Source organism: Phocoena sinus, chromosome 1 (assembly GCF_008692025.1).
Source record: "Phocoena sinus isolate mPhoSin1 chromosome 1, mPhoSin1.pri, whole genome shotgun sequence".
NCBI lineage: Eukaryota > Metazoa > Chordata > Mammalia > Artiodactyla > Phocoenidae > Phocoena > Phocoena sinus.
In genome coordinates, this window is record NC_045763.1 from 13,980,974 (window position 1) to 14,005,355 (window position 24,382).

Genomic DNA, 24,382 nt, shown 5'->3' on the forward strand with positions numbered 1-24,382 from the left:
GTAGATGCTTGATAGTTTGTTTTAAAATTTTAATACATTAATGGTGCAGGGGGAAAAAATCTGACAAGCGCCTACAGCATGCCAGGCTCTGCTCTAAGTGCATTTGCATGTCATTAATTTAGGTTTCAGGTCTCAGCAAAAGTCACTTACTGGATCATCTGATTTGCCAACAGTACAGGAAAAGTAACTCAGAGATCCGTTCCCTGTTTCACCCCAGCCCCACCCTCTGCTCCCAAGTCCACGATCTCCAGTCTGGGAGAATCTAGGACTCTTCCCAGTGGAAAGACAAAGTCAGGAAAGGAAAGATGATCAGAGGCTGTAGAGTCGTATCAGGTGTGGGGAATGTGAATACAACTGGCTCAGTAAACTCCAGGCATCAGAATTAAGGGACCCACTGGAAGCTGGAAGAAGGGAATTTAGGAAAACAAAAGACCATCCCTTCTCCCAGCAGGGAGGAAACAGATGGCTCTCAAAACCTGGAGAGGTGGCAAGGCTCAAAACAGAAATATGCTCAAGAGCAGTGGAGGCAAATTCCGGTCCCAAGGGACTCAAATTAATTTGCTGGGAAAGGAAGATCTGACTTAGAGTGTGGGGATGGCAGTGGGGTTCCAAAGACCTCTCACGGGCTCTGGCATCCATCAGGCTTGGTTTCGAATCACAGCACCCACCTGCTCACTCTGTGACCTCCTCACATCCCGTCTTCTCTGGGTGCCTCAGTTTCCTCATCTATACAATGGGGATAATAATATTATTATTGCTGTATAATACATACCAGAGCAGGTTTTATATACTGCATTATAATAGGGTAGGATCCAGGGAGATGGGCTAAAATGCTTAGCACAACGCCTCTCATTGTAAATCTCTATAAATATCAGCTCCTTCCAAAGGCTGTAATCCCACAAGGCAGATATTATAACACCCAGTTATCAGATGGAGAAACCAAAGCACAAAGAGGCCCAAGGGCCTTACCCAACCTCCCGCAGCTAGTCAGGTGCAGAGCCCAGACCAGAGCCCAGGGCACCTACCTCCTGGCCCTGGTAGCTTCTGCCGCCCTCATTCATACAGTGAATATTCTCTGAGCACCTACCACATGGCCAGGCTCGCCTTCAAGTAGCTCATATGCTTCTCTGGGAGGGAAGACAAAAGGGTACCAATGTAGCGTGATATGGATAGGTAGGTGCTCCCAGACAGACACAGCCCTGGGGAGGTGGAGAGGGACTCTGTCTGCACAGGGAGCGGCGGGCAGTCAGGGCAGCCTGCCTGGCAGAGGCAGCATCTGAATGTAAAGCCCTAGGACCACTATGTATCTAGTGATTCTAGTCCATTGGACTTTCAAGCCACACCATTTTGGGCTAAGCCCTTGAATTATCCCACGTAATCTTCTCAATTATCTGATGGGGAGGGATCATAAATGGGGAAAGTGAGACTCAAATGCTAGGCTTTGAAAGATGGCTAGAGGCTTGCTGTGTAGATAAGCAAGGAAAAGTGGTCCAAGCAGAGGGAACGGCCTGGGCAAGGAGGCACAGAGGCAGGAGACAAATCCTTGGCATCTCTGTGTCTACCCCTTCCCCCACCCCTAAGGCTCAGCACAGGGTGTGGTACACAGTAGGTGTAAATACTTGTGCTGAGCATGGACAGACTACAGTCCTGCCCCTGGGCCTTGTGAAGCCCCAGTGACCAGCTCTTGCCTGGCCTCACCTGAGCCACGGGGACAGCCAGGGGGGTCTCCGCTATCCCTGTGCCCAGCTTTTCAAAAACACAATTACTCGCCTGCCCTTCAGAACCACTGTCAGTGTCGGTAAACCCCAGCTGCTAAAGTACATTACACTGAACTCGCCAGAAACCTTTGCCATTATTAATAGTTTATTGATTGCAGCCCATGGCTGATGAGAGCAGGTCTCCTCACCCTCAGCCCCCTCGGGGCCCTGCTATCTGCGGAAGGCCTTCTAGCCAGCATGCAGATCAATGCCACTCAAATCTGGAGAGAGGGGGTCTCTGGGCCACTTAATCCACTTTAGAAGGATAACGCTGAAGGCACAAGCTCAGACGAGGTGCTGAGAAGAGGCAGATTGGTCCAAATGAAAGCTGTGACTGGAAGCTCTTGGATCTGCAGACAAGAACCAGAATCTCCCTTGGGGTGGGGTAGGGGATGGGGGGCTGCATGGCTTGCAGCAGAGGGAGGCTCACACCATAGCCTCCTGGAAGGTCTCACCATCCACCCATTTAGCAACTATTGATTGAGTACCAACCATGATGGCAAGCACTGGGCCAGGCCCTGGGATACGCTGGCAAGCGAGCTGGACGCAGACCTTGCCTTCATGGATTTTATGGTGCATGGTGTGGGGGAGGAGGACATTTGTGAGTTCCCAACATGTCATTAAGTTACAGTGTAGACAAGAACTGCTCAGGAGAGGCATGCAGAGACCTGCTGTATCAGTTAGCTATGGATACATAACAAGCAGTCCCAAATGAGGATGGTTTAAAGCAATGTATTATAGCTCATGAGGTTGGGGTTGGCTAGGTTCAATCCTGAGTGTGGCCTTGGCTGGACCAGCTGGGCCAAGTGGGGCCTCCATCCACTTGCTCTCAGCCTCCATCAGAGGCTTGTTCTCAGGACAGAGGCAGAGGGAGAGAGAGAGAATTCTTTTGAAACTTGGAATTTGTACACCATCACTTTCACCACATATTATTGGTCAAAGCAAGTCACAAGGCCAAGAATGGGGGAATAGACTCCACTTCTAGGTGAGAGGAACTATGAAGGCACTTTGCAAGATACAGGGAGGCTGTTAATCCAGGCCATCAATGCATTCAATCTACCACAGCCACCCGGTCCAGGTGGTCACTTTCTAAGTGTCCTTTGTAACTTGAAGGATGTAGCCAGGGGAAGAAAATTCAACATTCTCAGGAAAACAGACTGTTGCAATCAAAAGTGCTGAATCAAAAAAGATACTTGGCTCAATTTACCTAGGACTGTCACCTATGAGGGATCCTGGATGGGATTCTAGAACAGAAAAAGGACATTAGTGGGAAAACGGGTGTAATTCGGATAAAGTCTGGAGTTGAGTTAATAGCAATGTATTAACACTGGTTCTTAGTCTGACAAGAGTACTATGGTCTTGTAAGAGTTAACAATGGGGGAAATTGGGTGAGAGGTGTTTGGGGACTGTATTCTCTGTGCAACTTTTCTTTAAATTTAAAATAATTTCAAGTTTCTTTTTGAAAAAAAGGAACTTGGCACATGGGAGGAATGGAAAGAATGCCATTGTCGCTGGAGGATGGGGGAGCTGGGATATGGCAGGAACCAACTGTGCTGAGCCTTGTTGGCCCAGATAAGGATTCTGGTCTTTATTCAAAGAGCAGAGAGAAGCTTTTGAAGGGCTTTAGGTAGGGGAGTACCATTAATTCCATTTGCATTTGAAAAGATCTGGGGTCTACCTTGGGGCACAGATCAGGAGGGATATTAGCAGGGGCAGAGAAACCAGTTAACTATTCATCCCATATTCCAGGTGAGAAAAGATGTTGACGGTGGAGATACAGGGGAGAGGATGGTTCAGGACATATTTAAGATGCAGAACATCCAGGACTTGGTCACTGACTGTGTTTGGGGATTATAGAAATGGGAAGCATCAAGGATGGTGCCCAAAGTGTGGCTTGGACCTCTGGCGGAGAGCAGGACCATTCGTGGAGGAAGAAACATCCGAGGCTGTAGAAGTAGTCCTAAGCAAAAAACCGCCTCCTTCATAAAGCACCAATCTAGATGTCCCCTGAGCTGTCTTCTATACCACCCGTGTTGTGTCACCCAAACATATTGCCGGTGTTACTGTCACCAGAACACGAGTGTAGTGATTGCCTAAACACATCACCTGTGTCCCTAGCACAGAAATACATCTTCTGCATATATCACCCTATGTGGCGGTTACCTGTGCATTTCCACCTGTGTGTCAACCGTGTCGTTATTATCTGTAGCTGCCAGCTCCATGTGTCCCTGGAACCTGTTTCTTTACAGAGCTGTCACCTGAGCATGTCACCTGTACACCTGTCACCTACGCAAGGCCTTTAAGAAAGTTGCCTCTATAACAGGCACCTATGAGTGTCACCTAAACATGTCACTCTAGATGACTGTCATTCAACAGCCCTGCCCAGTAGGGAGGCTATTTTTTTCAGTCTAGCTGAGTTACAAACAGAGAAGATAGTTCCCAGAGGGGACAGTTCCCTGCTGCTTCTGCTGTCACGGTGTTCTTTTCTTCTGAGATGGGAGGCAGCATCTTCCCCACAAAGTTTCCTTGATGAAAAGCTTCCCGTTCTTTAAGTCCTTTTGTGACAGTCGGTAGACCAGATGTCAGCCTCTGTGTATTCTATGGAAATGAAGGTGTTTGTTTATGTTAATGTGAGCTAGGCTATGGGAGGGAAGGAGGCTCTGTTAGATGGGCGGGCTTCCTCCATGAGACCGGAGATGGAGAGAGAGAAGCTGGGCGCCCAGGTGTGTGTGTGTGGGCACAGAGGGTGGGGGAGGTGGGGGACAGTGAGCCATAGGAAAAAGTAGCTGGAAGACAAAGATGGGGGTGAGGACAGCTGAAATGAAAGGAGAGAGGAGTGACTCTGAGGTTAGATTACTCAGTAGAAACAGATGGAGAGAGAGGCTTAGCTGATGGAGAGGGAAATGTGTTAGCTATGGGGGTGGACGCGAAGAGCAGAATTGAAGGAACCCCCCTTCTTGGCGGCAGGGCTGGTGCAGGCGTCCAGGTCTCCAGAGCCTGTGCTCTTAGCCAACGCCCTCGTCCTCCACCAGGGTTCTGATAGGACTGCTGGGCTAGTTTGGTGGGTAGAGCACTATGCTTGGCATTTACTAGGGTTCCATGAACATGAGCTTCTTCCCCCGGGTTTCTGCTGTGGCGTGAGAACCTCCAAGACCCAGACACAGAGACCCCACTTTCTTTAAGTTGTGGCCAGAAAATGCTCCCCTTCGGCTGCATGATGAGGCCCAGAGAAGGCTGGAACTTGATGGAGGACACACAGATTTCCCTGATGCAGCAACAACATAGCTTCTGAACTCCAGGTCAAGGCTCTTCCCCTTCAAAGTGTCCAGGTCTCACTTACCAGGAATCCCCTCTCCCTCACAGGGCATCACAGAATCCAGGAGCAACAGGTAATTGTCCTGCGACCATTTTAATGTGACATTCCTGCTCACAGAGGTCTTGCAGTAACATCATCACATTTAATCCTCACTGCAGTCCTGCAAAGCATCAGCTCCATATTCTAGATAAGAAATAGAGGCTCAGAGACAGCATGGCTTACACAAGGTCACACAGCGTACCAACAGTGGGGGCAGGATTTGAACTTGGCTCTCTCTAACCCAGTGTCAGAGAGGAGTGAGGAAAGAGCTGCCCCAGTGACATTTCCATGGGGAGAGAGAACAACAGACCAACTCATTTTTTTTTTTTTTTTTTGTGGTACGCGGGCCTCTCACTGTTGTGGGCTCTCCCGTTGCGGAGCACAGGCTCCGGACGCGCAGGCCCAGCGGCCATGGCTCACGGGCCCAGCTCTGCGGCATGTGGGATCTTCCCAGACCGGGGCACGAACCCGTGTCCCCTGCATCGGCAGGCGGACTCTCAACCACTGTGCCACCAGGGAAGCCCCAAACCAACTCATTTTATCGTGGTCTGACCCCGTAGACCCTGTAGAAGGATCTAGAACAGAAATCGTCAAACTACAGCCTGCAGCCTGTAAACCAAGAATTTTTTTACATTTTTAAATGGTTAGAAAAAACTGGAAAAAGAGAATAAGATTTCATGGCACATGAAATTGTATGAATACAAGATTTGATGATTATAGATAAAGTTTTATTGGACCATAGCCACGCTGGTTCACTTACTAAGGGTGGCTGCTTTTGCTCTATAAGAGCAGAGTTGAGTAGTTGTGACAGAGACTGTAAAAACAGCAAAGCCTAAAATATTTACTCTTTATTTTTACTTTTTTATTTGAGATTTTTTTATGTGGACAATTTTTAAAGTCTTTATTGAATTTAATACAATATTGCTTCCATTTTTTTTGGTTTTTTGGCTGCGAGGCATGTGGGATCTTAGCTCCCCGACCAGGGGTTGAACCCACACTCCTTGCATTGGAAGGTGAAGTCTTAACCACTGGACTGCCAGGGAAGTCCCAATATTTTACTCTTTAGAGGACATGTCTGGAAGAAGGTTTGAGGGAGCATCTCCTGTCCTCATGGGTCGCCTCCTCTGAGAAGGCCTCTTGACCACCTCAGGCAGAATCAGCTGCTCCCCGCTCACTCTACGCATGGATAAGCTCACCCTTTCCCATGGGATTTGGGTTTTTCTTTTAATGAAATATAGTTGATTTACAATGTTGTGTTAGTTTCAGGTGTACAGCAAAGTGATTCAGTTTTATACAGATAGATAGATAGATAGATAGATACTCTTTTTCAGATTCTTTTCCATTATGGGTTATTACAAGATATTGAATATAGTTCCCTGTGCTATACAGTAGGTCCTTGTTGGTAATTTATTTTATATATAGAAGTGTATATATGTTAATCACAAACTCCTAATTTATCGCTCCCCCCACCTTTCCTCTTGGGTAACCATAAATTTGTTTTCTGTGTGAGCCTATTTCTGTTTTGTAAATAAGTTCATTTGTGTGGTTTTTTTGTGTGTGTGTGGTACGGGGGCCTCTCACTGCTGTGGCCTCTCCCGTTGCGGAGCACAGGCTCCAGACGCACAGGCTCAGCGGCCATGGCTCACGGGCCCAGCCGCTCCGCAGCATGTGGGATCTTCCCGGACTGGGGCACGAACCCATGTCCCCTGCATTGGCAGGCGGACTCTCAACTGCCGCGCCACCAGTGAAGCCCTGTATATCATTTTTTAGATTCCATATATAAGCAATACCATATGATATTTGACTTTGTCTTACTTCACTTAGTGTGATAATCTCTAGGTCTATCCATGTTGCTGCAAATGGCATTATTTCTTTTTTATGGCTGAGTAATATTCCTGTGTGTGTGTGTGTGTGTGTGTGTGTGTGTGTGTGTGTGTGTGTGTGTGTACACACACCACATTTTCTTTTTTCTTTTTAACATCTTTATTGGAGTATAATTGCTTTACAATGGTGTGTTAGTTTCTGCTTTATAACAAAGTGAATCAGCTATACATATACATATATCCCCATATCTCCTCCCTCTTGCATCTCCCTCCCACCCTCCCTATCCCACCCCTCTAGGTGGTCATGAAACACCGAGCTGATCTCCCTGTGCTATGCGGCTGCTTCCCACTAGCTATCTATTTTACATTTGGTAGTGTATATATGTCCATGCCACTCTCTCACTTTGTCACAGCTTACCCTTCCCCCTCCCTGTATCTTCAAGTCCATTCTCTAGTAGGTCTGCGTCTTTATTCCCACTTCGCCCCTAGGTTCTTCATGACCATTTATTTTGTGTTTTTTAGATTCCATATATATGTGTTAGTATATGGTATTTGTCTTTCTCTTTCTGACTTACTTCACTCTGTATGACAGACTCTAGGTCCATCCACCTCACTACAAATAACTCAATTTCGTTTCTTTTTATGGCTGAGTAATATTCCATTGTATATATGTGCCACATCTTCTTTATCCATTCATCTGTTGATGGACATTTAGGCTGCTTCCATGTCTTGGCTATTATGAATAGTGCTGTTATGAACATTGGGGTGCATGTATCTTTTTGAATTATATTTTTCTCTGGATATATGCCCAGGGCTGTGTTTGCTGGATCCTATGGCAACTCTATTTTTACTTTTTTAAGGAACCTCCATCCTGTTCTCCAGAGTCCCATGGGATTTGGGGCATTGATCAGCTTCCCTGCCTCCTTATCCATTGGGATGGGGGGCGGTCCATGGAGACAAGAATTTTACTGTGTTTCTTCTCAAGTCTCCAGGGCCATGCATAAAGTGATAGCATGGCCTGTGGAAAGAGGAATTCAGATTCCCATCCTGGCTCTTAATAGCCATGTGGGGGGGGGCAATTACATCCCCTCTGGAGTCTCAGTTTCCATGTTTATGAAATGGGAAGAGCGATTCCTGTTGGGGGGGGCAGCTGTGAGGAATGAGTGAGCTGGTGGACTAGGTGACAGTTTTGAGCCTGAACCACATGACAGGCGCCTCAGTCCATGTCATCCTCAGGGGGGGCCCCTGGGAGCGGGCACATCACCATCCCTGGCTCAGCCCCTGAAAGGAGCACAGATTCAACTCTAGTTGAACACACAGCCCACAGCTTCATCCTCTGAAGCATCGGGCACAGGGCCTGGCATACAGTCGGTGTTCCATAAATGTTTCTCCTGCACCCAGCACAGCACGTGGGCACGGCATGGTGGGTCCAGGAGCGTTGTTGACAGAAGGCTGGATGGTGGGGCTCTGGGTCTGGTTTACTGCAGTGCCGTGACTGCCCGCCCCAGGCAAGGGACCCTCATCCTGCACCTCTGCTTCCCCGCAGGCTGCCCGAGGTCCGCATCTCTGACAACGGTCCTTACGAGTGCCACGTGGGCATCTACGACCGTGCTACGAGGGAGAAGGTGGTCCTGGCATCAGGCAACATCTTCCTCAACGTCATGGGTGAGTGCAGGGCTCTTGGCACTGGCGTCACTGTGTGCGTGTGTGTGTGTGTGCGCGTGCGTACCCACGCACACAGAGGGGCTGTCCTGGGAACCAGCTGCCGTGCTGGCACTGGACCCTCTTCTCTCCCACCCTTGCCCTCGAGGGCAGGAGGCCAGCCATGCTGAGGTGTGACTGATGTGGCCTCTCAGGAACCCCTTCTCCTACCGGCACTGACACCCGGACCTGAGGGAGGCAGGGCTGTACCTCATCCCTGCAGCCTTGCGGACCAGGCACTTTGAAGGGGCTCCGACATGTTGATTGGAATGGATGAGGGGCACTGAGACTTCCCGAGGGGTGGCAGCCTGCTGCAGCCTCTGGGCCTCAGTTTCCCCTTCTGTAAGATGGGGGTGGGATGCAGGCCTAGTGGATCACTCGTGGATCTCCTAGCCTCAGGCTCTGCGACCTGGTGAGGTCACGGGGAGAAAATATTGAGTTGCATGGGCACCTTTCCCAGGTGAAAGCCAGGAGCCACGTTCATGGAAGCACCTGTAGCAAAGTAGAGTGGGGGTGGGCACTCCCCTGGGGGGAGGACAATCCAGGAGCCTCCAGGGTAGGGGAGGGGGATTGAGACAGCATCTCAGTGATGATGCATACCTACTGCAGAGAGAATGTTCCCTCCCTGTGCCTCCCAAGCCTTTTCCAGGACATTGAAGCATCGGGGACAAGTTAGAAAGAGTGCCGGACTGGATGTCAGGGTTCCTGGGTTCCCACCCTGTGTCTGTGCCTGCATTTCTACATCTGTAAAATGGGGATAAGAATACTAGTGCCTGTCTCTGGCTGGCTGTGTCCCCTACCCAGCCCCAGTTTCCCCACTTGTAAAACAAAGCCTTTCTCCACGTGGTCTCAGAAGGCCCTTCCAGCGCTGACGTTCTTGCCAGGCAAAATCTTGGGTTCTGGGTCAGCTCTGCTGCCAGGATTCTAGGTACTTGGCCTTGACTCCGGACTCTGTGTTCCCCGATTTTCTTATCAAATGATATTTATCAGGGAAACAAAGCTTGCCATACTCAGGCAGTCAATGAAAGCATAAAGGCCTCGTGGAAACCACTGCTTCTGGGGAAATGGGAAACCTCCAGAGGCCCGACCTCCAGAGGGACATTGAATCCTGTAGCAGCGGCACGCGGTGTGTTCTGGCTTCCTGGGGGACAGGCCATGGCCAGGAGGTGGCAGTGCCAGGAAAACCTCCCCTCTTGCAGTCACCCGCCCACGGAACGGCTTCTGTAATACTTGGACAAGGAGGGTTCTTGGTACCGAGCCCTAGGCTGGTCACACCAGGGAAGCCGGTGCAGATGAAACTCGGTTTGCTCCATCAAGGAGCTCCCAGTCTGATGAGGGATGTGTACTCAGTTGTTTATTCATCAGATATTTATTGAGCACCTACTACGTGCCAGGAAATGGCCATATACTTTCAATAGGAAACATCTTTGTCCTTGGGAGTTTGTGTCCAGTGCGTGAGACAAACATAAAACACATGTGCAGTTGGGTAAGTGAGGTGATTACGGATAGTGACAAATAATGGGAAGAAAATCACGCAGGGTAATGGGGTCAAGAGTGATACAGGGGAGGTGGCAGTCAGTTTAGGGAGAGGGCTCAGGGGAGGCCCCTGGAGGCCACGAGGTTAAGTGCTTTCCAGACCTATGTCATTTAGTCCTCACAGCCAACCCAAGAGGACGTACTAGCACTATTATCCCTATTTTGCAGACATAGATATACAGGCACAGAGAAAGCAAGCAACTTGCTTGAAGTCACACAGCAAGGATCACAAAACCTTCCTGTGAGATCAGGCTGCTTAGTGTTGAGGCCGGAACCCGGGTGTCTTGACTCCTGGGCCAGCTACGTTGCACGGATGGAAGCAGTGTAGAAGGTCCAGCTGAGGCTCCGCTCTCTGGTGCCTGTGAGGAACCAGAGTCCTCAAAGCCACCTCTGCTACGAGGCGCACTCCTCCCCCATTCACCAAAGTCTCCTGAGCAGGTTACTGTCCCTCTGTGGCCTCGGTTTCCTCATCCGTACAAGGAGGTGGTAGAACCAGATAACCCTAAACCTCCTCTGCTAGTTCCAACCGAGGCACAAAGAGGTCTCGTGGGACCAGCCCGGCTTGCACAGCTGGCCTGACAATCCCAGCTGAAGGAGGTGGGGTGCTCCCGGTAGGCTCCAAGGAGCAAGGGGCTTTGTGCTTCTGGGCTTCTCCCACAGGGAGGTGGCAGTCAATCCAGGGATGGGGCAGACAGCTCCCAGGATCCCACTTACTGAGCAGCAGGCTGAGGCTACCAGGAGGGACCAGAGAGGGGCAGGGCCAGGGATTCCACCCTCACCCACCCCAGCGCCCCCAGGAAAGCTCTGACCCCTAGAAGTTCAGCGCATCCCTGGGTGGGACTCTCCCTGGAATAGCAACCCCCCCCATCTCACTCAATCCTCTGACTGTCCCCAGTGCTCAGAGGTCACCATGCTTGTCACTGGTCCCTACAGCCTAGCTGTCCCCTGATGGGTCAAGTCCACCGGTGCTTGCCACACGGGCAGGACCTGATGCCTTGCCCCACCATGGCATGTGCCTGACAGTGCGTGAGCTCCCAGCTTCATGCGCATTTTCCGACAGAATCCTGGCCACAGCCTGTGAGCTGGGAGATGTTATAATCCCCATAACATGAGGGGAAATGACTTGTCTAGGGTCATAACAGCCATCTGAGGCCAAAGCCCGTGGTCTAAACCAGTGGTTCACAAACTTGAATGAGCATCAGAATCGCCTGGAGGGCTTGTGAAGATACAGATTGCTGGGTCCCACCCCCAAAGCTCCTAATTCAGCAGATCTGGGGTGGGGCCCAGGAACCTGCATTTCTCACAAGTTCCCAGATGATGCTGGTGCTACAGGTGCCAGGACCACACTTTGAGAACCACTGGTCTAAACCACTAAGTCTTCAAAACATACTAATTCTGTATATCTCTCTATTGATATCGATATCGATACATGCATCAAGAGCTGTGTCTATACTCTTATCTATATGCGAATGTATTTCTCCTTCCTCCTTCCAACTGTCACCTCACCCCAGACACAGGAGGATGCCCCATCTGCATACAGGTCAAGGACACGCAGGTTTGGAGCTGAATCCCAGATCCACCATGCAACCTTGGATTCATTAGCTTCCCTGGGCCTCTGTCTCCCCATCTGTAAAATAGGGGTAAGGATGCCTCCTTCCTAGGACGATTGTGAGGTTGAAATTAGAAAAGGTTGGGGCTTCCCTGGTGGCGCAGTGGTTGTGAGTCCGCCTGCCGATGCAGGGGACACGGGTTCGTGCCCCGGTCCGGGAGGATCCCACATGCCGCGGAGCGGCTGGGCCCGTGAACCATGGCCGCTGAGCCTGCGCGTCCGGAGCCCGTGCTCCGCAACGGGAGAGGCCACAACGGTGAGAGGCCCGCGTACAGCAAAAAAAAAAAATTAGAAAAGGTTTGCAAAACACCTAGCCCAGCACGAGGCAGCTAAGAGGTTCAGTAAGCCAGATTTTACTGTCTTTATTAACATTGTCTCTGGCCTGCCTGCTCTTGGGCACGGCTGTGGCTGCCTCTTTCTTGCCCCTGGTTTTAGCCCTGACACAGAGAAGTCCCATCCACTATTCCTGACTCCAGGGAAATTTAAGCCAGTCTGAGAAATGAATGCTCACAGGTTTGTGCCCACTGGCTCCTTGGAAAGGGGGTCCAGTCCTGCCCTGTTTATGGGTGTCAGGGTGGCCGGCCTCTGTGTGACCATCTTCCTGTAGGTCTGCCTGTCCAGACATGTCTAGGGGAAGAGCCAGGATACGTCCCAAGTTTGAAAATGACAGACACACCTCAGTCTTGGCCAGTTTGTGACAGTTCCACGGTGCTTCCCATAGAGCATTTCACCTGATCCTCACCGTGGCCCCTCAGGGGCAGGATAACCATTATCCCCAGTTCCCAGGTGAGACGACTGAGGCTCAGGGAGAGGAAAGGATTGGCTCTGGGCCCCACAGGGCTGTGGCTGTCCCTGGCCCAGAGCAGTGTGGCTTCTGAGGTTCAGCAAGGTCCGGACTGGTGAGGGGAGGGCTGGGAGAGACAGTGGGGCTAAGTATAAGCCAATTGCCCGTGTAGTATCTCCCATAACCCTGGCGGCCACGTCAGCCCATGAGGCAGAAACTGCACTATGCCCACTGCACAGACCCAGGCACAGAGAAGGAAGTGGCTTACTTAGCCAAGGTTGGGAGGATTAAATGAGATGATCCATAGTACAGAATGTTCTGAGCCCCCGCACAGGCCGAGTGACCCATAAATAGTATCTCTCTACAAACTACTGTATATAAAAGAGATGAAAAACAAGGTCCTACTGTACAGCACAGGGAACTATATTCAATATCCTGTAATAAACCAAATGGAAAAGAATATGAAAAAGAATATGTATATATGTATAACCAAACCACTTTGCTGTACAGCAGAAATTAACACAACATGTAAATCAGGGAATTCTGTGGATGTCCAGTGGTTAGGACTCCACGCTTTCACTGCCCAGGACCTGGGTTCAGTCCCTGGTCAGGGAACTGAGATCCCACAAGCCATGCGACACAGCCAAAATAATAATAATAATTTTTTTTTAACTCCCTAAAAAAACCATTGAAAATCAACTGTACTTCAAAATAAATAAATGAATAATAATATCTCTCACAACAAATAGTGATCATGTCAGTTAAAAATCAGGCACAATTAGAAAGGTTTAAAAATTGCCCCGCCTCCCCCTTCCTCCCCCATGACTGTCTCCTTTAAATATATTCCAAGGCAGGTTTCAAAAATTAAAGTCAACTCATTGTTTTGGCCTGTCTGTGGCATTGCATAGAAAGACCCTTTCTTGTCACACACACGCACACAGAGACCTTCCCTCCACGTAAGTGGAGGTCATTGAAAGCTGGGGTCTCCTTTGGGCCTAAGCCCTTAGGTCTCCTAAGGGGCCCTAAGGGCTGTGCAAGGAACAGTGGGGCAAGACGGCCCCTGTCCAATTTGGGGGTCAAGGGGAAACTTCCCAGGACAGTGGGGAGAGGGTAGCCTAGAGGGTGGGGAGCGCCCAGGTCCCCACCTACATCAAAAGCACAGAGCAGGTCCGCCGGAGAACTGGGCGCCCCAGCCCGCTATCACCAAGCCTGCATCCATCCAGAACATTCTAACGCGCTGTTTCCAGAGGCCTCTGGGTAGAGATCAAACTGCGAGCGCAGCTGTAATTTCATGCCTATAACATCCCCGCTCTGTGGTGGGGAAAGACATTTGGGAGCCCCATGGGTGACACCGAGGGTTCGTGTTAAAATGTTTTCATCCAAGCAGCAGATAAATTGTAAGCCAGTTTGAAAGTTGCATGCTGGGCCCCGGGAACGCAGTGTACACAGTCACGGAAGGCTCTCGGAGGCTCTTCTTGGGGGTGTGGGTTATGCGGGGGAGCGTGTTCAGGCTGGGACGTTACAATCACTTAAATGTTGAGAGGCCCAGATACTCCCACCTGCTGAAGCCAAAAGAGGCTGTTCTTTTGATTTCGCTGCAACACCAAGGCACAGGGTATCTTGGCCACCCTCGCCGTGCAGAGTTGCCACTGAGGGGGCCTTTAACTCAGAGCTAATAATCAAGGTCACTAGCCATCAAGCACGGCTATCTGCCCAGCCCTGTGTGCTGAGTATTCAATCCATGGTTCATCATGTGACCGTCATGAGCACCTCCCGAAGTAGGCATTGTCACCCCCATTTTACAGATGAGGAAACGGAGGCTCTGAGAGTTTAAGGGGCTCACCCACACGAGTGCCAGAGCTGGGGCTCCCAGCAGGTCTGCCTAAGATCAGAGCTGGTGTTCCTAACAGCATCTCTGAGCTCCCAAGGGGAAACATCCCAACCTTTGGCACAAAAGCTGTTAGTGACACAAATGTCAAGCAAGCATGAGGGGGAGGGGGGAGCAGTGCAGAGCAGAGAGAGTGGGGACCTTGGGGAGACTGAACCCCAACTGGGAGCACTTGGCACTCAAAACTCAGATGGCCAGTGGGGCTTGCTGTCCCTCTAGGGGGCTTGCAGGAGTCTGGGGGGAGGAAAAGCACGTCCATCAGTGCCCCCCGCTTCTCCATTCCTGTGCCCCAGTCCCCGTGAGTGGTTCTCCCATCCGCTACTACCCAGCGCCCCCTCACTACTTAGATCCTCTGAACGGAGCACTGAACTTGGAGTCCAGCCGACCTGGGTCCAAATCCAGGTCAGTGTCCACGTGTGACATGGACAGTCCAGTATCGAACTTTCCTGTCTGGTAAAAACAATATCAGGATGTCTTTTTGGTTGAAATATATTAGAAGGTGACTTGGCTGTCCATACACACGGGCATTCTAAATCTCATTTATTCATTCATTTTTCATTCATTCATTTATTTACCAAATATTTATGGAGCACCTGGTACATTCAGGTGCTGTCGTATGCATGGGAGCTCAGCTTCGGCATTTGGACAGACAAAATTCCACGTCCTCAAGGAACAGTCAGTGCAGGAAGCGAGGCAGACACAAACAAGTAGACAGCTGGGACCTGTGATATGTCAGAGGGTAGTCAAGCAAAGCAGAGGGAAGCGGGGCTATTGTAAAGAAGGTGGACAGCAAGGCCTCTCTAAGAAGGTGACACTCAAAGAAGGTGAGGCCCGAGCCATGTGGGTTTCATGCCTTCATGCAACCAATTCAATGGCTACTTACTTATTCATCAGCTCCCCCGTGCCAAGCAGAGTTCTAGGTGCTGAGGACATGTCCCATCGAGGGATGTAGCTCATGGTACAGATGCAGAAGCAAGGTTTGGGGACTGTGCTGCATCCCCAGGGCTGCCCATAACACGTGATCATAATCTGGGGGCTTAAAGCGAAAGGAATGTATTCTCTCGCAGTTCTGGAGGCTACAAGTCCAAAATGAAGATGTCGGCAGGGCTATACTCCTTCTGACAGCTCTAGAGAAGGGTCCTTCCTTGCCTCTTCCAGCTTCTGGTGGTTGCCAGCAATTCTCAGCCTCCTTGACCTGTAAATGCGTCATTCCCATCTCTGCCTCCATCCTCACCTGGCGTTCGCCCTCTGTGCGTCTGTGTCCCTGTGTCCCAATTTCCCTCTCCTTGTAAGGACACAAGACGATGGATGAGGGTCCACCCTAATCCATTATGACCTCATTTTAACTTTACATCTGCAAAAACCCTATTTCCAAATAAGGTCCCATTCACAGGGTAAGGACTGCAACATATGTTTTGGGGGGACACAATTAAACCCACAACAGAAACTGACCCAGGAGGGAGCAGGGCAGATTCACTGATTCCAAAGCCCATACTCTTGGCTCCCAACCACAAGAGTCACTGCTCACTGTGTGTTTGCTCACCTGCCACGCACCGTGCTAAGCTTTTCATAAGGGAACTTATTGAACAGTCACGACAGCTCTGGAAGGCAGGTACTGCCACTTCCCTTTTGACAGAGGAAGGATCTGAGAGGTTCCATCACTTACCCAGGCCACCCAGCCAGCTAGTGCCAGAGCAAGGGTAAATGCATCCTATACGCTTAACCACTCCACTCTACTAGACGTCACCGAGTATTGTTAGGCATTAATAAAATGTTCTATCTTGGGATCCCTGTGTCTCTTCTGGAGGCTTCCAAGTGAGGTTGGCAGATAAAGGTAGAACTTTGCAACCCGAGGCCACAATGGCACCAAACGACACTATATGCTTTTCTAAACCTGAGGCCGGGGGCCACGGAGAACAGTTGTTAATAAACTTTGCATAGCTTGTCTTTTTTTTTCCAGTGAATTTTTATTAAGTGCATCTGGTGCTTTTCTCCCCCCTTGTTTTTGTTTAAATTGATTTTTATTGCGGTAGAATTCACATAACTTATAATTCACTCATTTGAAGTACACAATTCAGTGGTTTTCTGGCCTGGCCTCGTGGAAATGGGCTCAGCCTCTGTCACCCCCCCGCCAGCCTGCCTGTAGCTCTCACCAGCCCCAGAGCGAGTTTCTTCTAATGGAATAAAATAGAGTACAGAAATAAACCCTCACATCGATAGTCAACTGATTCTCGACAAGGATGCCAAGACAATTCCCTGAGGAAAGAAGAGTCTGTTCCACAAAATGGCGCTGGGACAACCAGATAGCCACGTGCACATAATAAAGGTAGACTTTCCCTCACACCCTGTACAAAACTTAACTCAAAATCCATCATCAACCTAAATATAAGAGTTAAAACTATAAAACTCTTAGAAGAAACACACAGGAGAAAATTGTGACTGTGATTCCATTGGTCTGTCTATCTCCAGTGTGAGTTGCTTTCTCCCCTGCTGTGTGACTTTGGACCACAAGTTCATGGGAAGTTCTCCTGTGGCCAGTTCCTGGACCTTTCCCATTAGAAGAAACTCACCCTGGGGCTGGTGAGGGCTAAAAACATTCCTGGCAGGGTGACGAAGGCTGAGCCCACTTCCCTGAGGCCAGGCCAGAATCTAGGATTTCTGGAGAGCTCTGAAGCTCTGCTTTCTAAGACCAGATTCTTTTATTTTTTAAAGGGTACACTCCATTGATAGTTATTATAAAATATTGGCTATATTCCCCATGTTGTACAATGTATCCTTGTAGCTTATTTCTCCTTTTCTTAAAAAATGTTTATTTTGTATTGGGGTAGTTGATTTGCAATGTTGTGTTAGTCTCAGATGTACAGCAAAGTGATTCAGTTACACATATATCTATTCTTTTTCAAATTCTCTTCCCGTTTAGGTTATTACAGAATATTGAGTAGAGTTCCCTGTGCTATACAGTAGGTCCTTGTTGATGATCTATTTTATATATAGTAGTGTGTATATGTTAATCCCAACTTCCCAATTTATCCCTCCCCCCCACCCCTTATAGCTTATTTTATACCCAGTAGTTTGTACCTCCTGCTCCCCTATGCCTATCTTGCCCGTCTCCCCATAGGTAACCACCAGTTTGCTCTCTGTATCTGTGAGTCTGCTTCTTTTTTGTTATATTCACTAGTTAGTTGTATTTTTCAGATTCCACATGTAAGCGATATCATACAGTATTTGTCTTTCTCTGTCTGACTTATTTCACTTAGCATAATGCCCTCCAAGTCCATCCATGTTGCAGCAAATGGCAAAGTTTCATTCTTTTTAGCAGCTGAGTACTATTCCATTGTATGTATGTATATATATACACCACACCTGCTTCACCCATTCATCTGTTGATGGACACTTAGCTTGCTTCCATACCTTGGCAATTATAAATAATGCTGCTATGAACATTGGGGTGCATGTATCTTTTTGAATTTGTGTTTTTGGGGTTTTCAGATATATACCCAGGAGTGGAATTGCTGGGTTCTATGGTAGTTCTGTTTTTAGTTTTGTGTAAATGGGTACAGCCGCAGTGGAAAGCAGTGAGACCAGATTCTGGAGCTCCAGTCTCTGAATTCCCAGCCCCGTCCTCCTCTCTAAAAGAGGAGCGTGTTCCCAGGACCAATAATTGGAGTGTTGAGGACTTCTCTTGACTTGGGCAGGAGAAATGTCTCTGGCTCCAAGCAGGATGGGGAGATGTGAGGGCTGAGGGCAGACCCTGCATCCCTCAAAGACCTGCTGCTTCTCGACCCAGGCCTGAGCAGAGAAGAAGCACAGCCCTGCCTCTCTGTAGGATGCCAGTGGGAAAGTGGGCTTCAGCTGGTAGAATTCAAAGCCTGCCTGTGGGGCAGGACAGCGGTGGGGGCCTGGGAGGCTGTCTGTGGGACCAGCGCACAGCTGGTGTAAACGGTGGTCCAGGGAGCAGGTTAGTCATTGGAGGGAGACTGCTGGTCTGAGAATCCCTGGGGGTCCCCAGGCAGGGTAGCTGGGAGGCAAGATTCAGAGCCACCACTATAGCCCTCTCCGTAGCCCAGGACGCCCGCTGGGTGAGAAAGGATCAACTCATTCCCTTGTCTTGCAGCAGGAGAGGATGAGCCACTTGCTGGGCTTGAACTGGCCCCAGGCGATTGCAGTGGCCACAGGCAAGGAGGCAAGGGCGGGTTGGGATCCTCCCTGGCCAGAGCTGCAGAGGAGTCCTGGGGCGCTGAGGGGAAGAGGGTGCAAACCCAAATCTCCACCTCCCACCCCAGAAGCCCCCAGGGTCCTGAAGACCAGACCTGGGCCTTTTGTCCCCCAGGCAAACATCTGGGTACCTCCAAGCCCTCTCCCCTCCCCCATCAGCTTTCCCACCCACCCTGGGTGAGTGACAGTAAATGCCCGTGGTCCTCCAAACTGGGAACAGACGGCTGGGTAAAACCCCAGTTGAAGAACTACACCTCTGTTCAGTAGGTAGACTAGAAACAGCCTTTACTTCCTTAGAGAATCGATGGGTGTCTAAGGGTATAGGCCTCGGATTCAGCCATGAACTTGAAGCCCAGCTCTGCAACTACGAGTAATAAAAGCAGGAAATGCTTATGGAGCATTTACTACACACCAGGCACGGCCCTGCTTTACACCTGTTAACACATTTAATTGTCAGAGCAGACCTCTCAGGTAGGGTCTTCGGTTACTTTCCCCGTTTTACAGGTGTGAAAATGAAGAGGTTAAAAATGTCACCTGAGGGCACAGGTCCAGCAAGGCTAGAAATGGGATTCAAACCCCGGCAGGCTGACTCCAGAAGCAGTGGTTAGAGGCCTAACCACTACGCTACACTGACAGCCTATTTAATCTCCTTGAACCTCAGTTTTCCTATCTGCTAAATGGGGACTGCAGTAGCATCTCCCCTGTTGAGGCATGAAATGTAAAGGTTTATGTCCCAAGCTCACACTGGGCACTCATGAAAAGAGCAGTAGTGCTTACTTCTCACCCATTTTGCCCTAACCTTCACCCTGGAAATGGCAGTAGGGCCGGGGAATAGGTTCAGAGCTGCAGGAAGTGACATCAGCCCAGTGGGAGCCTTATAAGCCAGGCAGTGACAACAGTGGCATCCTACCCTGGGCCCTGGTGGAGGAGATCAGGAAGGGACCGACCCAGCAGCCTTGAGTCCAATCCCATCCCTCCACAGTCTCACTGTGACTTATCCTCTCCCAGCCTCAGTTTCCTCAACTAGAAACTGGGGGTAATGAAGGTTCCTACTTCATAGGGCTGTTGTGGGAACTAAAGAAGGTCGTGCTCAGCCTAGCCTGCTGGCAGGTTCTGAAGGCAGGGAGGGCAGTTAGGAGGGGAGGGATGGCAAGAGCCAGCCCAGGGTTCAGTCAGGAGAGTCTGAGCATGTGAGGCGTTTCCAGACAGAAGCCACAGGGCATGGGGACCAACTGGAAAGATGGGGGCAAATGCGGAGGGGACATGGCAGGACCTGGCACAGGTTGGAGATGTTCCCCTGAGAAGGTACCAGTGACACCACGTGACCTCACTCGGCAGACGGCGACGGCAGAAAATGGGCCGCTGGAGTGAAGAGGCCAGGGCTGCAGTCCTCAGGACCTCTGCAGACCTCCTCCCCACCAGTCAGAGCTTCTAGATGGGCATCAGGGGCCGGAGGCAGCTGGCTGGGCTTGGCTGCCAGAGGCGGGGCTGGAGCCCAGAGGACTGAGGCCAGGGTGGCCAGGGTCTTCCAGGATGGACATAAAGCCTGTTCAGAGACTGGACACTGCTGTCTTGAGTGCCTGGACCTGGCCGGGGACCTGGAGGAAAGATGTGCACTCTGCCCACCTGCCCGCCCACGGGCCCTTAGCCAGCTGAGGTCACTGGCTGAGAGCTCATTCAGAGAGGGGCCAAACAGATGGGTTTGGGGCTCAGAGGAGCTCTTTGCAGCTAACTGGGTCATCTATCAAGGACGGTCACTTCCCAGCTTCAGCCTCAAAGGCCAGAGCCTGCTCACCACCTCCTGGACAGGCTTCTAGAGTCCTCGGTCCCTGCCTCTCTGCACACAGCCCCGCAAAGGAGGAGTGCCCTTGACTGCAGCCCACTCTGTGCTCAGCGACAGGCCCAGCACAGTCCATTAGCTCACTAGTCCTCCCTCACGTCTACCCACTCCTCGGCAGGCCCTATGCTGCCTCAGTTACGGGGGCAAACTACAGACGGCTCAGAGAGGGCAGAGAACTTGCCTGATGTCCCACAGCAGTGAGTGGGCTGGACTTTGAGCTCAGGTCTGCTGAAAGCCAGAGCCCCCGATTTTTCCACTACACAAGGCTGCCAGGAAGACGGAGGGACGTGGCTCCTCCCTGAGTGTGGGCAGCCATCTGGGCCTCGGCCAGACACCGAGGCTCCTCTCAATAGGGCCAGCATGGAATAGTTGGGCTGCACTGTCACCTGCTCCTCCTAGCTGTCCGGAAAGTCAGCAAGATCAGTGTCCCCATTTTACAGCAGAGAACACTGAGTCTGCTAATAAAGGGAAGCCTAGAATAGGAACCTGAATGTTCTCTGATTACCACTCTGCCTCCGTGGGGACCTGAGTCCCTGAGCTGGGGATGGAAACAGGGCCTTTGAAGCAATCCACTCAAAGGGCTCGATTTGGAAAGCTGTGTGACCCCTCTGACCCGTGATCACAGCTGGAAGGTGCAACGCTTAGTCAAGCAGCATATGCACTGCTTTGTGCATCTTTTCCCTGCGGCCACAGAGCTGACGTCACCAGCTCTTCTCTGAGAGAAACAGACAGACCATTTGCTTATTCATTCATCACACTTACAAGTCCTCGTTTCAACTAATATTTATAAGCCCCTATTATGTGCCTGCCATGGGGGAAGGACCGAGAGAGATCCATCTTAATATTAGTGGTGACTTTTCTAGTTACAGGGGGCCAACCACTGCTCTAAGCACTTTAAATGTATTAATCGATTTACTCCTCGCAACCCTAGGAGGTAGGTACTTACTCATTTTAATAAATGAGGAAACTGAGGCCCAGAGAGGTTAAGTAATTTACCCAAGGTCACACAGCGAGTGAGTGGCAGAGCTTGTTTTCAAACCCAGACCGCCTGGCTAAGGAGCCACTTTACAGCCTCTCATGGAATGGCCTGTCATGCCCTCCTGAGCTGAGCTAGAAATTCATCTGCTCCCTGGAATTGTCCAAGCAGGTGGCTACAGTCCCCCAAGGATCTCACCAACTCCCTGGACCTTCTGTATCTCCCAGACCAGGGATCACCTCTCGTTCCAGGGTTGCCTCTCTCCACCTACTATTCACCCATCTCAGCTCCAGCCTCCCGACCCCACCAGAGCGGGCCTGCAGGTGCATCGTTAAACCATGACAAGTGTTAGGTCCATACGATGCTTTATCCTTTCCACCACTGGGAGCTGGATTTAGTGTCTCTGGCAGAAGGTAAACTTCCCCTCCCTGGGACAGGCCCCTTAATTACAAGGGACATGTGGCCGCTGAAACTGTCGTGCCTCAGGCCCAGTGATTTAAGGAACAGGCCCAAGGCTAAAGTTACAGGTGTTAACAGAGCTGAATCAGGAGCTGGGAGAGCAGGGATGGGGCGGCTGTGGGAGGTGGTGAGCCGGTCCCTGGAAGAGCGTCTGCTGCCTATAGCCACTCCTGGGGAAAGGGAAGTAATCCCACTGCCTCACGTACAGAAGGGGAAACAGACCAGGACCACGCTCCAAGTATAGTGAGCCCTGGACTAAGTCTCCCCAGCTGTACACAAGGAGGCAGCATTACCTTGCTCACTGCCTAGGAGTGATAATCTTCATAACAGATAACCTTAATAACAAAAGCTAACACTGACAGAGTGCTTGTTATGTTCCAGGCATGGTACTAAGTTTTTTATGAGTGTTCCCTTGTTTAATTCTCAGCTGGTGAGAGAATGATCATGGTTATGCCCATTTTACAGAAGAGGAAACTGAGGTTCAGAGAGATGAAGCAACTGGCCCAAGATTGCTTGGCTAACAAGTGACCAAATGGAGATTCTCAGCCCCTCTCCCTGAATCCAGACCCTGACCTGTATGCTCCAGGGATAATGAGAGGGATATAAGACCCAGTGTCTGCCCTGAAGGAGTCCCTGAATGATGGGGAGACAAATAAGGGCACAGGTTTCTAGAATTCCAGCAGATAGAAAATAAGAACGATGGGGGAGGACTAGGGTGCAAGGTGAGGGATGTGAGAGCTCCCAGGACGGAGGCTCTCCCCGAGGGGTTGGCATCAGGAAGGCTTCATGGAGGAGGTGGCGTAGAGCTGGGCCAAGTAGGCTGGGGCAGACAGGACAGGAGGCATTTCAGGCAGAAGGAGCCCTGTAAGCAACGGTGTGGGAACAGGAAAGCATGGCAAGTAGAAAGCATTCCTGTGTGGCGGGACCCCAAGGCACAGGAAGGAGCAGGTAGTAAGAAACGATAATAATAACAGCAACAATAACGACAACGGCTGACATCTATTCAGTGCTTACTGGGTGCCAGGCCAGGGTCTAAAGGTCTAAATTCTTTATACAATGCTCACAAGAACCCTATCAAGTAGATACTGAGGAAAACAGGCACAGAGAGGGTAAGTGACTTGCCAAGGTCACCCAGCTAACAGGTGGCAGAGTCAGGATGTGAACTTGGACAGGCTGGCTTCTGAGCCCATAGAAGGCCAACTGCTGTGCTCCAGGTGGGAGCAGGGGAGGTGAGGTAAGAGCGTCTTGGGAAAGTTCTTCTTGCATGCCAAGCTGCTGGGGGCCCTGCCTGCCCTCTGTCCACCGGGCTTGGTCACAGGCAGAGAGGAAAAGTGAGGGGGCCCTGAATCCAGTGACGTCTGTCCAGGGATGCCATGGGAGCCAGGATGGGCCTGGGAAACTCCCTGAGGCAGCCGGGGGACTTGGGAGCAGTTGTGAGGGTAGAGAGTGTATTCACTGCAGCACTCTGGTGCCAGGCATGCCTCCCAGCTGATTTTCCTGTGGATCCCAGGCCCATCAGAGCAGAGACCCCAACTCCTGAGGCTCCCCGTCAGGAAGAGCCTGGGCCCTTCTCTGCTGAGCAGTCCTGCTGTCTGACAGCTGGTTAGGACGGTTTTCCTCTTCTCTAACATTGAAGCCTCTGCTGCCCCCTCTGGACCTCCCACATAGAGCCATAGACTTTTTGAACTGGAGGGGGATTTTAGGACCCACCTAGGCCAGCCCCCTTCACCAGACCACACAGGAAACCGGTTCCTGGAGAGACACCCCACAGAAGGCGAGAAGCAGGGCCAGGCTGAGGGCTTAAGCCAGACACGGGTTCAAGTCCTAGCCTTGGTCCTTATTGACTGAGTAGCCACGGACCAGTGCGTTTGAAAACCTCAGTTTCTGCCTCTGTAAAATGGAGATAATAATTCCTACTTCTAGGTTCTGTAAGGCTCTCATGCATTAAAGCATTTAGCATGGAACCTGCCTCAGAGTGACCAGTGAGCAGAAGTGATGGTCAAGGGCCCTCCCCACCCCTCACCCAACCCGCTGTGTGCTGGGGACCCCACGGACCCCAGACTCAGGGTGCAGAGGACGCTACTCACTGAGCAAACCCAGCCCCCCCCCAGTCACCCCCTCAAACATCAGCTCAGCCCATGCTCGCTGAGATCTGCTCTGTGCTGCCCTTAGCTGGGGCCCTGGTCAGCAGGATGACCCAATGTCCTTACCTGAGGAAGCTCCCAGGCCAGTGGCCAGAGTGAGTGGTGTCGGCAAAGTCCAGCCACTGTTCAGGCCAGTGATGGAGGTTACTGTTCATAAATATGATGGCCAGTAGGTACAGGGACTTACCGGTACCAGGCATCCTGCAAAGCGTGCCACAAACATGAACCCTGTGCGATAGGTACTGCTGTGATGCCCATTTTACAGATGAGAGAACTGAGGCCGGAGCAGACCTGG

At 50.8% G+C, this 24,382-nt stretch overlaps 1 protein-coding gene across 1 annotated transcript in view; it reads left to right on the top strand.

Moving 5' to 3' along the window:
• IGSF21 (immunoglobin superfamily member 21) overlaps positions 1–24,382 on the top strand; it is a 244,508-nt gene that overhangs the window by 194,719 nt on the left and 25,407 nt on the right. Inside the window, exon 4 of the mRNA XM_032641651.1 lies at positions 8,482–8,600. Within this exon, the coding sequence (XP_032497542.1) occupies positions 8,482–8,600 (119 nt within the window). The remainder of the gene's footprint in view (positions 1–8,481; positions 8,601–24,382) is intronic.